The sequence below is a fragment of the Bactrocera tryoni genome, chromosome 3 (genome assembly GCF_016617805.1).
Source record: "Bactrocera tryoni isolate S06 chromosome 3, CSIRO_BtryS06_freeze2, whole genome shotgun sequence".
NCBI classification, from domain to species: Eukaryota; Metazoa; Arthropoda; class Insecta; order Diptera; family Tephritidae; genus Bactrocera; species Bactrocera tryoni.
The window spans coordinates 961,337-978,156 of record NC_052501.1 but is presented as its reverse complement, the minus strand read 5'-3'; the positions used below and the strand labels follow the sequence as shown (position 1 = coordinate 978,156).

Below are 16,820 nucleotides of genomic sequence, written 5' to 3'. Positions count from 1 at the left end.
AACTTAACGTGTGCATGCATGTGTGCGTGTTGCCCTGTCAATTTGTGGCTGCACAGAAACGCAAACGCACACACACACGAGAGCGCAACCACAAATGAAAGATTAAAGTCAGAAATTTCCTATTTCGCCTGGCATAATTCCCCAAAATGTTGGTAAAATCGAGTTTGTTTTACTTCTGCACATCTTCCGGTCAGTGGCGGCGCTCTGGTGTCGAGCCAAAGTAGAAGTTTAACCCGACCCAATAATTTGTGGTTGTATTTGTAATACATAAACATTTTTCGAAAATGGAGGAGAATGAAAACTGAAAAGGAAGCTTGTTTGGAAAAGAATAGAAAGCATATCAAGAATGGATATATGACAATTGAGGTTTTAAGTCTTCACCCAGTGCAGCCAATAAAAAGGTGGAATGTTATATTGTTTTTATTTCTTTATTTTTGGGTAATTTTTGCTTCTGTGAATCAAGAACCAGGCTCCACCTCCAACTACTGTATTAAAGGTAATTTTTCCACATGACTGTCTCTATCGACTCACTAAGCGAGATCGAGCAAATACGCCTGAGGCATGTTTGCAGGTACAACAAATAACCAGCGTTTGTGGAAAGTTGTCGCTTTCATTTCAGCTTGGTTCTTTTCCTGTTATTTAAGTAGATGGTAGGAAGTGTAGGCGAAACTCCCACTTCTACTTTACTTGCACCAAGTCTATTCAATTCTCATTATTTGCAGATGCGCACGACTACATTTACATTGCGGACGGCAGCGACGGCGGCAGCAGCGCGTACGTCTTCTCCGCCAGCGTTGACGCAGAGCGGCTCAGCACCGGTGGCAGCTACAGCCACAAACGCAGCAATAGCAGACGGCGCACCTACAGGCGCACGCCCATCGGCGGCGCGCCTACAAAGCGGCCCAAAACATCGCCACCAACACCGCCACCACCACCACATAATATGCTTCCATTTAGCTTCCAGCAACAACAATACGAAGAGCAACAAGAAGATAGCCTGCAGCAGCGAATGGTTGCGAAGGCGCTCAACGTCACCACAACCACTGCCACAGCCGTGGCGGCGACGACAGCCGTCATAATAGGATTTGGGCTCAGCACGGTGGGCCATGCCGCCCACAACGCATTGGGGAGCAGCCGCAGCAGCAGCGCAGACAGCAGCAATCATAATATGCAGCAATTGCCGCGACAGCAACAACATCTCCATCGTCATCAACATAACATGGCGGCCGCCGCCTCCTTCGCCACGTCTCCGCTTAGCGCCACCCTCACCACAACTGCCACCACAGTGCTGACTGCTGCCAAAGCGGCTGCCACAGCGACCGCAACGACGGCTGCGGAAAACCTATTTAGCGGCGTCGCCGTCGGCCTTGGCGCGATGCTAATCAACGACACACTGCTGTTTGACACCAGTGGGAACGGCACGAGCGTGCTCTTCGCCAACGACGACGACGACAACAACGGAAGTGACCTTATGAATGGTAGCATGGTGAATCTCACCAGCGGCAATGCGACCGCGGGCGACGAGGACTTCGGCGAACTGCTGCGTATGGGCAGCACGTCAGTGGTGCTGGGCCTGCTGATTCTCATCACAATAATTGGTGAGTAGTGCAGCTAACTCTTACAATTCAGAAATTAAAAATTAGAACCGCTGGCGTAGGCACGCGTCTGTGTGTTTGTAGCCTGTCGACTAATAGCCACGTCATTCATATTCGCTTTTGAAGTGAAATTTAATTAATTGCTTTTCGCACTTTTAATGAAGTCAACGCATCGTAAATGCGAAGAGCAGCAAATTAAACTTGAATAAAGGTTCCGAGGCCGCGAGTTGCGACCGCCGCATACTGCATAGCCCCGCATAAGCAGAAAGTTGTTGGTGACAGTTGTCATTTCGACTCGTTTCACTTTCGCATTTATCTGCGTGATTGTTGTTGTTGTTGGCAAATTAAAAGTTGGCATAAGCCATGCCAACGACAGCACTTCACCTTTGAACTTTCACTTATTCAGTTGGGTATTTTCGCGCAAACAACAACTGCAACACACAGCGCCGCGGTGGCGCGTCGGAAATATGCAAAATTTATGCAAACTTTGACTGAAAGTGAGAGGGCAAGCAAATATGTAGTTAACGGCGACTGCTTTTAGGAAATGATATGCCTCAGGGTGACACTTGACATGCACCGCCCACCAAAGCGCCACCAGAGGGGAAATGCATTTTTTCTCTCCCACCAATAAAGGCTTTTGAAGTATCTTCAGACGTTTATGCCATAAAACGAACCGTTTTCTTCTGGGGAAGATCTCTAAACGAACTGATGTGTGCTCTTCTGTCTATCTAGTATAAGATTTTATGGAAAAAAACATTAATTATAACTTAGTTCACAGCATGAAGTCTCTGCGAAGACAATCAAAATTTAAAAAGCTGTCATTGGAGCTCCAGCTTGGGTATAAGTTTCAAAAGAATAACACACGATTCATTAATTTAATTCTGGAAACTCATTATGAATTACTGAATTAATTTTCCAAGTAAAATGTATCTAAAATACCAATAAGATTTTCGAAGAAAGTGTTTGATTTTTATCAACTTATTTTTTCTCTCTCAAAATGCCCCAAACTAACTAAATTCTAGAATTCCAACCCTTTCAATTAATAGGAGATGTTAGAAACCTCACTACATCCGAGCAGCTAAACAAGCATAGAAAATAAAAATGCACTCCTTGCAAAATTGTCTCCTATAAATATACCCCGAATTCTCCGTCGCTCTATTGAAATGTCTAACAATATGTCAAGCAGATAATAAAAGCACAGTTTCATCATTTTTTTGCTTTTTTTTTTTTTAAGAATCCATTTGAACTGTCATCCCATCACAAAATAAATTGACAAGCACGCAGTGAGCTGAGCAAATAACTAACACACCATAAATTTGCACACACCCTGTAGGAAATCACACAAACCCCAAAGCAATTCGGTTCGAGTTCTTAACACTTTTGCGAATTCCTGCTAAGAATAACTTTAATATATGAATATAACCTCGAGCATAACTGATTTAGCATTTGGGGGCGCAAACTGTAACCCTGGACGAAGTATCGATAGTGTGGCCACAGAGTCTATTAGAAATCGCGTCTAAAGCAGGCATCCGTAACGATGACTACTCTTCATGAATCTCGTAACTGAATTTCATCTCGTATGGCCAAAACTGCTCTATGCGTGACACATTAACCCACCTGACTAACCTAACCTAACTTATAACCTGGAAGTAATCTGCTAATTTTGTCTGTAGTTGGAAACGAACCAGAGAGAGTTAACAGAGAAACAAATTTTCAGGATATCTTCATTTGGGAGAGTGTCTTTATTTCTAACATTCCGAACTCAGCATTTCTCTGCTGGGCATTTATTTAAAATGTAAGTGTTAACTTAATCATGTGTGTACAAGATCGCCTTTAGGCACGTCTATCCATTCGTGTATTCATATTCGTTTTTGTGCGTTTTGTTTTCCAATTTAACGAGCCAAAAACAGGGGCCTCCACTGAAAAATTAGAAACAAAACCTCAAGAACCTAGCGATAATCTCCAAATCAACCATCACGTTGAACAAAATGTTTTCTTCGATTTTCTTTATATCGTTTATACTGTTAAACACAATCATATTACTAGATTTCTTTAAATATTGACAGGGCATACCCTGTATATACATGTAGATGTCACAAATACGTGTCTCTCTAAACAGCCCAATTTATGAAAAATGCTAAATTATATGCTTCAATTGACACGAGAGTACTGCGGCTCAGATAAAGCTGTGGGCAAATCTCACCACAAATCGCATCTCAAGCGGGGCGGAAAGGGTGTTGGTGTTTACAAACACATAAATGACAAAAGGCAGGCTGACACAAAGCGATGCGAAGGCGAAGTGAGCGAGTTCACTGGGTACAGTTTATTGTGAAGCACGAGTACTTGGCATGCAATTTCGAATATTGAAAATTATTCAAAAACGTATACGCACGCTGTTCACACTTACAAGCACATAAGTTAAAATTTGCAAGCAATTCAATTCGAAGGAAAGCTCTTTTTCGCTTACTACTTCATCGAATTTCACACTTCAAAGGACAGCGCAACTTTAAAGTATTATATTTTCACTAAATGACTCGATGTAAATTTTGTGCAAATTATAATAATTTAACAAGTAAGGAAGAGCTACGTTCGGAAGTATGAAATGTTCATAGTCATGCAACTTGCAAGGATTAAAGCCAGGGAAGTATCGTCAGGTGCATAAGACCTTTTAGTTACATGGGATCCAGGGCGAGCTTTCACCTTCATTCATTCAGAAAAACACACTATCTCAATTTTATTAAGATAACTCACTTGCTGGCCGATATGCGGTATAAAGTCACCCGGAAGTTCGAAAGTCTTTATATTAAGTATATGGTATATTGGGTATATGTACTGATACAACAAGCACGCTCTCTGCGCCTCTTCGATATTTTCGTGGAAAGAAGCATATTTATCAATTCAACAGCCTTAACAGCAGTAAATGTGGTTAAGAAAATAAATACATATGACAACGTCATGTACAAATTTGTATACTTCGTAGAGCAGTCAAACCTGGATCTGTGCTACCTATGCGCTACTTAAGAGATAATTTGTTTGTCTGTGGCCTTTGCCTTGGGACATAAATTTGGGCGCAAAAAGCACGAATGAATTCTAAAAGCTTACGTCAATGATTGCATATCGTAAAGTAGTCATCTTAAAATATCAAAAAGACATTTTGCTTAACTAAAAACTACCCTCATTGTGCAAATTTATTAGAAATACCCAACTCTACTGCACTCTGACACATAAGAAATGTTCCAGAAGCTGAATGTAGTTGAATAGGAATTGAATTATACAAACCCTCATTTTATCAAAGCTTGACTGTTAACAATTTATATCGCCTTAAAATATCGAAGATCCCCATTAAAACAAGCACCAGTTGCATCAAAGCATATTGATATCAATATTGCCACAGCACCATCACTGCTCATGCCCAGCTGCAGCTGTGTTGGTGTGTGCGTGCGTGTAAATAACAGTAAATTTATGATGTATAAAAACGGCTTTATTGTGGATTATTGGAAATAATTTCTTTGCATCAACGAGAGTGTATTTGTCACACAAGCAGAGTTGATGATTCTTGTACTTGTTCAACACCAGACACCCAGGCATGGAAACACACACACAAACAAATGCATGTTATTCCTTTTGATTTATTTTATGATTACCATTCAATAAATACTTGTTAGGCTTTATTTCTCACTATACCCTTCACACACACCCTCCTATCTGCTATTTACTCTTTAGTAGTCGCTTACGGTTGAGGCATGATAGGTTCCGAGAAGAATTTGCGCAATTTGAATCACTTCAAACTGAACTGTAAGGGTGACTTTTTCATTTAAGAAAAATAAATATTTGGTCAAAATTATAGGAAAGCATTTGGAATGGATGCAGATGATGAAGCATTCCCCAAGCTAGCTCTTTAGCTGGGAAACGGAAAATTCTATAATGAGAGTTAGGAGAAGGTCGATTTTCAAACAATATACACACGAAAATCACTTTTCTCATTGCTAAACAATTAACCAAATCCTTTGTAGTAACAACAACATGCTTAACCCGTTATGCACCAGCACCACACAATTCCTGTACGAAATAACATTAAACTCTAGTGAGCCAAACATTCTAAGCTTCTATGAATAATTTTTTTGTTTGAGACATCGCAAAATTCTCCCGACTGGAGATTGCTGGTAAAGCTCTATGAATTCCGCAAGCATTACAACGTCCAAGCAAAAAACCCTTTGCTGGTATCTGTGCATTTATAAACTTTGTCAATATGTCGAAAAGTTCACTTGCCCATAGACCTAAGTGTATTTAAAACTCATTGTCCTTGACACCGCGAATTGAGCAGCCCCATAATGACCACAAAAGCTGGCCAGCAGCTGTTGCCAATGGCCGCAACTTTATCAAATCTTTTATGTCTTCATCGCCGACAAAACAAAGTACAATAAAGAAAATGTGTAATCAGAAGACGAAATCTAAAGCAACAAAAAAGAGCTTTCAAATGTATAAATTAAATTTCTGTTAGTCAGAGTATTTATTAAAATTGAAGAGAAAATTAACCAGCAATCATTTCTGAAATGTTCATGTTATTCCAGAAATAATAAAATAAACTGATTTATTCAGGATACAAATTCAACCCTTACTCGAAATGTTAAGCCAATCCAGGTTTCAATCACCAAAAATATAACAACTCCCCGATCGAAAGATTTTTGGTTGTATTTTATTTATTTTATATAAATGAGGCAGGGCCCATAATAGTTTTGATCTTCCCTCTTATATCTCGCCTCCTAGGCTCATCACATCTTGTCCCGAACTTCAACTTTGCGCAAATTGAAAACATAGCACAATCCCCAATCTGTCAAACTTTCTGAAACGCTTTAAATAAGTGGATAAAACTAAGTTTCCGCAAAAGCACATCCGGCCAGCTGCAGGTTTGCTTGGAAGCCCCACCGACCCACAGGTTCCTTCTTAGAAATGACTTCCTTAGAATTCCATTTATTTGAACACTCTAATCCAAATAAAGTTGTGGGTGATAAAATAACACAAATCCACAAAAGCAAAGAACTGTTCCAACAACAACACACACTGAGCAGAGATGGATTATCTAAGTAAAAATGTAGCTGGAAGCGTTCGGACGGAAGAATGGAAAGAAAGGAAACAAGCAGCTTTATGTTTTGCGCTTAGCGTCAAGTAACAGGTAACAACAACAAAAACGAACAATTGATGCCTAGCAGAGAATGCAACAAATTGCAGAAGCCACTGAAAAGAAAATGGAAGAAATAAGCCACAAGCAACGCCCAGTGAGGCTTGCTCACTCAAAAGCAAAGCAAAACGAACGAAAAAAGGCAAACAAAGCACGGCAGAAGAAGGCGAAACAAGAAGGAAAAAGTGCGACTAACTGATGACAACAGAATTCAAAGTAGAAAGAAATCAAATTTGAAAGGACAACAACGCAAAGATTGTGCGCCAGAAAATAGGCAAACTGTAACAAGAGCCGCAGTTGCCAAGAACCAAGAAATGGCGCAATAGTTTCGTTTTGCTTTCACTATTTGCTTTGCCTTATTCCGCCACTTTCCACTTCTATTTTGCCAGCCGTTTACAGCTAAGCACATGTCCAGCGGTTCTACTGGTGAAAACAAGTTTTCGAAATCAAAAGAAAAAATCTTGTCCGAGAAAAAATGTTGGGAGAATGGAGCATCGAGAACGCTAAATACATTGAAGCCATGCACAAAGCGACGTGAAGTTTCCAAGTGATAAAGTAGAAATGGTAAATTGAAAAATGGCAACGGTATCAGCCACAATGGCGCAACAATAGCAACAAAAATGCATTAAACAACAATCAACAATTCACTGCCGGTCTGATTTCTTCCCAAAAAAAGGTGTTGCACAGGAATTCACAGCGCAAAAACAGAACGACCGAAACGTCGAAGGTAGAAATGCGAGAAGAGCGAGGCAAATATGTAAGGATGTCTGCATTAGGCAAACAATGGAAGAAAATCTCAATAGACACTTTGTGGAAAAACACCTTTTCATTTAATGTCCCATTTAAAGCAGCACAAAAGAATTTGTGGCGCCAATTCGTTGAAATATCTGCTGTGTCGTGATAAATGAATCAAAATCAGATAGAAAAACATTCCAACACTTCACTGCACTCTAAATATTTCTCTCCAACTGCTGCTCCAGTAGAATTCTCTCGTCGCTCTGAACTAAATTTTGTTGACAACAAAACTCTCTGCGCTTATGAGAAGTCTTCGATGGGTATCAAGGGGGGAGGGGGGCGGAAGGTATGGATTTTTCCGTATTTTTTTGTTTAGTCCATAAAAATTATTTTAATCAAACTTCAACTATTTTTTTATAATTCTAATGAACTTTAATGGACCAAATATGTACCATTTTGGCCGACCGCTTTTTGCCATTTTTCCGCTAGAGACATTATTTCATCAGTGTAAAACTTTTCTGGTTTCTCGGCGAAAAACTGGAACAAGTGATTTCCACAGACTTCTCTTGAAGCCAACTTTACTCCATTAAGGGAGTTCTGCATTAACCGAAACAATTAGTAGTCCGATGGTGCAAGGTCAGGGCTATATGGCCGATGCATCAAAACTTCCCAGTCAAGCTCTCCCAGCTTTGGCGAGTCATCAAAGATGTGTGTGATCCAGCGTTGTCCTGATGGAAGACGAAGTCCCTTCTGTTGATCATTTTCGGCCGTTTTCTTTTCGATTGCTTGCTTCAATCTCATCAGTTGTTGACAGTAAAAAGTATAATCAATCATTCGATCAGGCTGGAGCAGCTCACGCTGGATGATTCCTCTGTAAACTCACCAAACACTCAGCATTAACCTTTCGAGGCGTCAATCCTGGCTTTGCGACCATTTGTTGAGCTTCACCACCCTCGGGCCATGATGTTTTTCACACTTCCACTTTTCGCCTCCTGTTACCATTCGCTTCAGAAATGGTTCGATTTCATTTCGTTTCAGCAAAAAATCGCAGATGTTAATTCGGTCCATTAAATTTTTCACAGACAATTCATGTGGTACCCAAACATCGGGATTCTTTTTGTAGCCAGCTTTCGTTAAATGTTTCAAAACCGCTTGATGATGAATGTTGAATTCCTTAGCGATGTCATGGCTGCTTATGTGACGGTCCTGGTCAATCTTTTCCATAATTTCTTCGACTTTTTCAACGGTAGGTCGACCAGAGCGAGGTTCATCTTTCACATCGAAATTTCCGGAACGGAAGCGAGCGAACCATTGTTGTACTACACGAACTGATACAGCATCGTCTCCGTAAATTTCACAAATTTCATTGGTGACTTGCGTGGCATTCTTCCCTTTTTTAAATAAAAATTTCATAATGTAGCGAATATTTTCATTAATTTCACTCATTTTTGAACAGCTGTACTTGTGGATTCGACGTGCATTTGTGGTTGCCCTTCGAAGCATAGTTTTTATACGGAAAGCCTTAAGCGGCAAGGCGAGCCAGTAACGATTTCGCTGTCAACAAATTGTGTGACACAAAAATATGCACTGCGGAGGCGGAGACTACAAATTGGCCACAGTTTGCTGAGATACACATGCCTACCCACATCATATCGTTATACTATATACATATATACATGTGTGTTCGTGTGTAAGAGTGCTTGCACCGACAATTGAACGTGAAATTGAGCATGAGTGACACATGAGCTCGCAGCAGCAAACAAACAGGAGCGCAAAAGCGGAAATCAACCAAAGAAAATGCATTCTCGCATTTCCATCATATGTATAACACATGCACACATGCACAGCAAACAAACATTGGTATTGGCGTATGTATGTACTATGTGAAAGTGCATATGCATAAAGTTTGAAAAACTTATTTTTCTTCATTGTTCGCATGTCACGGGCGTTCGCTTGTCATTTCCAGCTGCCACTGAGCGGCACCCAATTTAATATTCACATTCAACGTGCTCGGGCGTGGAAAGAAAACAACAGCAACAAAGTGGATTGCACACATCGCAGCAAACACAAAAGATATCAGCAACGCTTCAATTTTCGACGAACTGCATAAGATTGCATTTGGAGAATGTATCAATTCACGTTTCTCTTCTCTTTTGCAACCCTTTAGGGTTTTCCAGCCAAATGCTCTATTGTAATAGCTCAAAACTTCAATCGAACCCAAAAGTGGACGGCTGAAGTGAAACGAACGAACTGTCTCCAGATGGGCGCGAAAACTTTTCTGACCCTTAAACGGTTTTCGAAATTCACAATCTCGCAGCCTCACCTGTCATTGGTGGTTTACAGGCTTTCGAAGTCGTACTGAAATGTTCGTTTCACTTATCACAAAAATGCCGAACCTAAACTCTACAACATCCTACGTAGCCAGAGACAAAAATCGGAAAATATTATGCACATCTTGAAGCTCAAATGCAATAGTCCTGCTGAGAAATATGCAAGCGTGTACATTGTACATACTATATGTATAGACGAAGCTCAAGTTGTGTAAACAGCTGTGTGGAAGCATACAAGCTACACGAAACAGGTGAAAGTCGTTTATCGGATTCTTTGCAGTCATAAGTGCCAAGGTAAAAGTGACAGTGTGCCATAACCTACTCGGCAACCAACACTTGTCGCTTGTCTCCAGCTTACACTAACAAAACGATATCAAAAGAGAATGCCTGTGTAGTCGGCATCTACGCATGGCAGCTACAGCCGCGGCAGGGGCGAGCAGCAGACGCACACACCCGCAGAACAGACGTCGCACGCAAGGCGTTGCAATGTGTGTGCAAAAGGCAAAGAGAGTCTATTCAAAACGAAGCCAAAAAAGAAAGTGTGCTTTGAAAATTGCTTGCCACAAATTGTGGCGGAAGTTTAATTTTCGGTAAATCAGCGGAAAGAAGAGTGTACACGAGTAGCGGACTTTTTGGGCGTTTTACTTTTCATTTCTTTTTCGCTTTTATTTTTCTTTCAGTTGCGTGGATACATGTAAGTGCTACTTTAAGGTGAAAAGGATGCGCCATGAAAGGAAGAAAAAGCGAAACCGTTATTAGGTTGCCAGTGTGTTGCACTTTTATTCACATTCACGCATTCGCCACCGGAATTGCCTTGTACCGGCGCATTCGAGTGCCTAAGGACATAAGGACATTACACGCCTGCCTTTGATCAAAGCGACAGACACATCATTACTTACTGCATCACCCGCAGAATATGATCCAAGGCCAGTAGTTTCCAAAAATTCACAAAGGAGTGCGCGTCTCCATTGTTTGGATGTTGCTCATACGGCACGTGGTCCATCAGCGTTACAGCTATTAACTGCGGTATTCAAAAAAGGCTTTTCATATTTCTAATCAAATTTCAACTAATTTTTTTTCTACATTTATACTAATAAATAAACAAACAAATTTTTCCGCTAGAGACATTATTCCATCAGTGTAAGTCGAAATTTCGAAATCTCCAGAACGGAAGCGAGCGAACCATTGTTGTGCTACACGAACTGATACAGCATCGTCTCCGTAAACTTCACAAATTTCATTTGTGGCTTGCATGGCATTCTTCCCTTTTTATACAAAAATTTTAAAATATAGCGAATTTCTTCATTATTTTCACTCATTTTTGAACAGCTGTAACTTTTTTTCAACTTCCCCGAATTTAATTTGTTTTTGGTGAAATGTAAAGCTTCATTCAATCTCACCTTTCCAACACTATATGGTATGCCCAGTGTGGTTGCACTGGAGATATACGACTGCAACGACATCTATTGACAAAATAGGAAAAGAGTTTTTCGACTACCGAATATATACATATAATCAGCGCGACGAGCTTAATTGATTTAGTCATGTCTGTCCATCTGTCCGTCTGTCTTTCTGTATCGATATCGGATCACTATAGCATATGGCTGCCTTACAAACTGAGCAATCAGATTCTAGTTCTTGTATGGAAAACTTTTTCCTCCGATGAAATTGTAGCGCATAGCTGTCATAAAAACTAAAAGATTTCGTACGAAACCATTATTTTATTTGTGAAGGGTATAATAGCTTCGGAGCAGCCGAAGTTAAGGTTTTTCTTGCTTGCAGCCACTTTTGAGGGTCACTGTGTCGTGAAAGAAGCAACCACGAAGTGGTGGCATAGCTACTCGGCATTGCAACAAATTTGCGTTATCTTCACATTCTCTTCAAGTGGCCCTAACATTCTCGTAAACAGTATTCTTTCCCACCTTTTTGGAGAGCACTTGCCGTCAGCAGTTATCTTTATTTCTATGGCGCATTTTCTCCGTTTTATTTTCCGCTGACGAATGCGTATGTATGCGTAATAGAAGTACGTATGTGCGCCACTTATGAAGGCACATCGCATGTTTCACTAGCACTGCAGTGTTGCAGATTTACCCAACTTTATTTTCACTGATATTTTATGATATCGCAGCACGAGTATTATTTTACTACTCAATTTTTTGGGGTGGCGGGCGATAGTTGGGGCAGGAGTTGAGAAATCTCATTCCATCTCCGCTTTAATTTTATGCTTCCTAATGTACTTATCCTGCGTGTTTGCGCAGCCCAGACTGCGTACGTACAGCGGCGGGCAATGGCTTAAAACCAATGCGGAAATTATAAGCGGAATTTATGTTGGCGATATACACAATTATTCAAGGACGGAGGCGGGGCACAAACACACTATTCTTGCGAAAGTAAAATAATAATTTCAAGTGCTAAGAACCGAAAATCAGCACGTGACAGCGGATTACATTGATTTCTCTCCATACCTAATACCTTTCGCTTATAACCATGGATGCTTACACCTCTATAAAAGAACGCTGGGGCTCTCACACTCATTCAGATAGCCAACCAATGCTATGCGCCAGGCAACTGTATGTGAAATTGCATAAAAATTCTACGCTGGCCATAAGTCGGTGCACAGATGCTGTATTTAGCGTAACAACGAATTCAAAATTCACTTTCATATCGCGTTTGCTATTAAGTATGCGTGTGTATGTGTGTGTTTATGTACTCAATTGCATACACACAACACTTTGTTTTTCTTTCTCTTTCTTGGAAACCACCGAATTTTACGAGCGAAGTCATCACTGTTTAAGGTTATTTAATGCCCTCGCCGCCATGATGTGGCACAGCGCTTGCATTGTAAAAAGCCACTGCCCACGCCCCGCTCAGCCGCCACTTGGCTATCATTACATGACACATTTTTATTTTGTTGCACTCTCTAAGTGTGCAACTTTAATGTCGAAGCAGCGTTCTCTTCATTTGCACTCTTTTGTTTGTGCGTATTTTGTTGCATGCAACGCGCGTAAAGTTTTTAATCATCAACGTCATTATGATTACCTTTTCCCCGGCAATTTTTCAAGGTTTGGCTTTTCTCGCCGTTTTGCTGCTGTTGTTGTTGCTGTTGCATCCATGCTGCTTTAATGTCCTCGCTGGCCCTGGCGCTGGCTGCACTTTAGCATGTAGATAGTGCAAATGGAAAAGTTTGCCAAGTCAATTTGCGCAACACGCTCCGCAGCTACGGATACTATGGACTCCGCATAAACGAAACTACTTATGGGTTCACAGGCTAAGTTCGCTTTTAAGTTCCGCCTATTACGGGCTTTAAGCCGCATTAATTGCAATAAAGGAACGGGGCAAACTTAATTTATGATGTGATGGTGTTATAAAGTTTTCCAACTTAAAAAGTGTTATTTATGGACTTTGTCACACCAAAATACGCGCGTAAGGTGTGAGAGGGCAACTGGGCCAGAAAGAAGTGCGAACATTAGATAAATGACCTAACTTAATGCTCCTGAATACCAAGGGAGCGGAAAGTAGAAGAAAAATACTTCCAGGCTCATTTGCAGACTTGAAATAGTTTACAAGCTTTCGTGTCCAAATCTCAACCAAACCCTATTAAATCTAAACACATAGGTGAACAGCCTGCTCGTGTGTTTCCTCCTTCCTCCTGACTTCTTTCAAGATTGACAACGGCATAATATACTTAAGGCTCGAAGCTGCGAGAATAAACTATAAAATTGTACGACAGAATGGATGAAATTAAAATTATCTTTAAACTTAAAAAAAACTTAAAACAAGGGTAATTCGCATATGCCTAAATAACTGAAGTAATTTGGCTCATTATCCGCCACATAAATTCATTTGCGATAATTTCCATGGCAAACTATAATGACAGCCAGCTTTGGTGAATGATTTATCGCATGCATTAAGATATAATCCCCGACAAGCACATACACATGCACACATACCGATGTAAGTGCTCATTAAGATAATATGGTTGTGCATGCATTATCGCAACTTATCCATTTTAATCTACATTAGCGGCTTGACTGGCTGCCGCAGCGAGAAATGGCTAACGCCTATGAAAAGTCACCGCTAACTCCAGCGTTGTCATTGTCATGTCGGTGCACTGCACATTGACACATCGACACGTGACTTATTGACAGCGCCATGTCTGCTGAATCGTTTGATTAATTTCGATACACACACCCAGTGCAAGCCATATTCACAATTATAGGAATGCAGACACGCTAAAAAAGACAATGTCAATGTGATGAAGGACTAGACCGCTATACAGGGTGTGTCCGGAAAGTACTAAAACTGAGGCAAATTAAAAAAATTTATTGAACCAATCGTTACAATTGTTTAAAAACGTTCCGGAGGGCCACATCTGGGTTGTAGGGCGTCTGCGGAAGCTTTGGGATGCCGACCTTGGTTAGGTAGCTGTTCACAAGAAAGGCGGTGTAAGCCGGGGCGTTGTCGTGATGCAGCTTTCAATCGCCTGCGATGTTTTGACGGACCGGTTGACTCTTCGTTTGAGTCCCTTGAGGACTTTCACGTCAAACTTGGCGTTGGCGGTTTGTCCAGGAGAAACTAATTCATGGTAGACGATGACTTTAATGTCAAAAAAGACAATGAGCATCGTTTTCACTTTGGATTTGCTCAATCTTCCCTTTTTTGGGCGAGGAGACGCCGGCGTGTGCCACTCGGAAGACTCGGAATCATACTCAAAAATCCATAACTCGTCACTTGTGATAAATTAATCGTTCGTTAGAGCAATTTCGGCTTGCACCACTCACAGAAACACGTTGCGCGAAAATGTTTTTCCTAATTCTCCAGGTGCTCGGAGACAACATTCGGTGCGCGCACGCTCCGAAGTACAGTCGCGGCGAAAAAAAAATCAGTCCTATTACTTTCCGGACAAACCCTAAATTTCAAGTAAATCTATACAGTGCCGTAACTAAGAACTGGCACAAGGGATCGCAGTAGCAAAGGGCACCCATGGACAAACCATTTTGAGAAAGTGGGCGTGGCCCCGCCCTCTAATAAGTTTAATGTACATATCTCCTAAACCACTAAAGCTACCAAATTTGCCTAGCCTAAGAATCCCTACAAACAGTATGAAAATAGAAGAAATCAAAAGATAATTCCTTTAAGATATGATAACTTTTGACCAAAAATTGTCCAAATCCAACAAAAACTATTCAAGCCCCTAGGTACCGAATATGTTGACCGCAGTAAGCGATATGCAATTGAAATTCAGAGAGAATTAACTGAGCAAACAAACCGAAGACTTTTATGGAATACTTTTTATTTTTGAATGATATTTTCTTCTCCTGTATTCATATCTGTATATTTATGTCTTCGCTTTTCTCTTTTCATGCCAACAACCACGCCCACACAATATTCGCTGTTCAAATACTCTTCAACACCGGCGATAATTGCGAACACTGATGTGGCACCACAAAAACATGCCAACTTGCCGCACATTGATTATAATAATGCGCTGTTGAACGCTTTCACCACTACGTACATCGACCAACATGGGACTAATGGCTTGTAAAAACTGAAATGAATTCCTCCGTATTTACGGCATGGACGCTGGCTCACATGAAATCATCAAATCGCTGCCATGTTTTTTTGTATTTGTATGGAAAACAAACACCAAAAACAATCACCATTATTGACTGCGTTGGCATCGACACGGGCTGTTCATTCGTCGACTCCTTTTCGGTCTCGCTTTCCGCGCTGTTGTTGCTCCTGGCGTTCATCAATAGGAAACGTTTTTGTAATTGCTGCCATAATATTGGAACGTAACTTGCAGAATGTTGCCAATTATTTGGTGGCATCATTGGCTGTTGCTGATTTATTCGTTGCCTGTCTGGTGATGCCGTTGGGCGCCGTCTATGAGGTAAGCAAAAGGCTGCACAAATTAAAGAGAACAGTGAATAAGATATACTATAAAACTCAGAGGTGCGAGTAGTTCAGAGTCGCAGTATTGCATGGTACCACCAATATTCCCTAGTCACTATTTCAGCAGCCATTTGTTAGCAACTTACAGGATCTCTTAGCATAACAGATCAGTGTTATCAGAGGTCGCATGAAAATATTTAGTTTTCTCGATAATGCTTCCAAAATAAAGCGTAGCTAATAAGTTAGTATCTCAGTGATAAATATTGTGTCTTAATTTCTAAGCGCTCGCCAAGTAGCTTTCGGGTCCTCAAGCACATACAACTAAAGATTCTCAATTCGGCAGTAGAAGTTCTTATAAAAGATTCTGGCTTTTATTTAGTGCCTAACTAAAATTAAAACCGGTCAGTACAGTTGCTCTCGAGGTTTGCCAACAAAAACAAAGCCTCTTTCGAAATATAAGAGACAAATTCCACAAAAAGTACGGCGAAAGTGGACGGCATGTCTTCTTTCTTCATTTCCCACATAAAGACGCTAATTTGATTGGAAACACTTTGCCGTCACTAAATTGATCCTGAAACTCTCCAGGCCGCACTTATTGACCAAGATTCCCGAAGTATTCTGCTTCTTTACAATTTATTCTTCAGCATTTTTCTTTTTCAACGCATAAAGTGGAGACGAGTCTACAGCGTGTGTACATATATATATTTTAATTGACTTCACAGCAATATCTACTCAGTAAAACCCATAGCATAACAGGACCCATAAAAGCCTGAAAACTTTTTGGAATCATCATCATCCCTGCGCTTTACCGTGTCCCCACTTATTATTTAAAGATTCATAAAGCAATAAAATATCCGTTATTTTGTTTTTGTTTTTGCTAGAACTCGTGTATAAATACATACATACAAACAGAATTGACTCGCGGATTTCACAAGCTCATATTATGACCTCCTTCCATGATGAACGCATGTCCTTAGGCTGTACCTTAAATGGCGCAACTCGTCGCATAAAGTTAAGCGCCCACAAACACATGTGTTTGTGTATGTATGGCTGTATGGAGTATAAAGTTTATCGTAGAATAGCATG

At 40.7% G+C, this 16,820-nt stretch overlaps 1 protein-coding gene across 3 annotated transcripts in view; it reads left to right on the top strand.

The window, feature by feature from the left end:
* The window catches only part of LOC120771069 (5-hydroxytryptamine receptor 2A), a 137,686-nt gene that overhangs the window by 56,388 nt on the left and 64,478 nt on the right, over nucleotides 1–16,820 (top strand). For all 3 annotated transcript variants that reach the window (XM_040098878.1, XM_040098880.1, XM_040098879.1), the window contains 2 exons: nucleotides 723–1,598; nucleotides 15,599–15,732. In XM_040098878.1, the coding sequence (XP_039954812.1) occupies nucleotides 723–1,598; nucleotides 15,599–15,732 (1,010 nt within the window). The remainder of the gene's footprint in view (nucleotides 1–722; nucleotides 1,599–15,598; nucleotides 15,733–16,820) is intronic.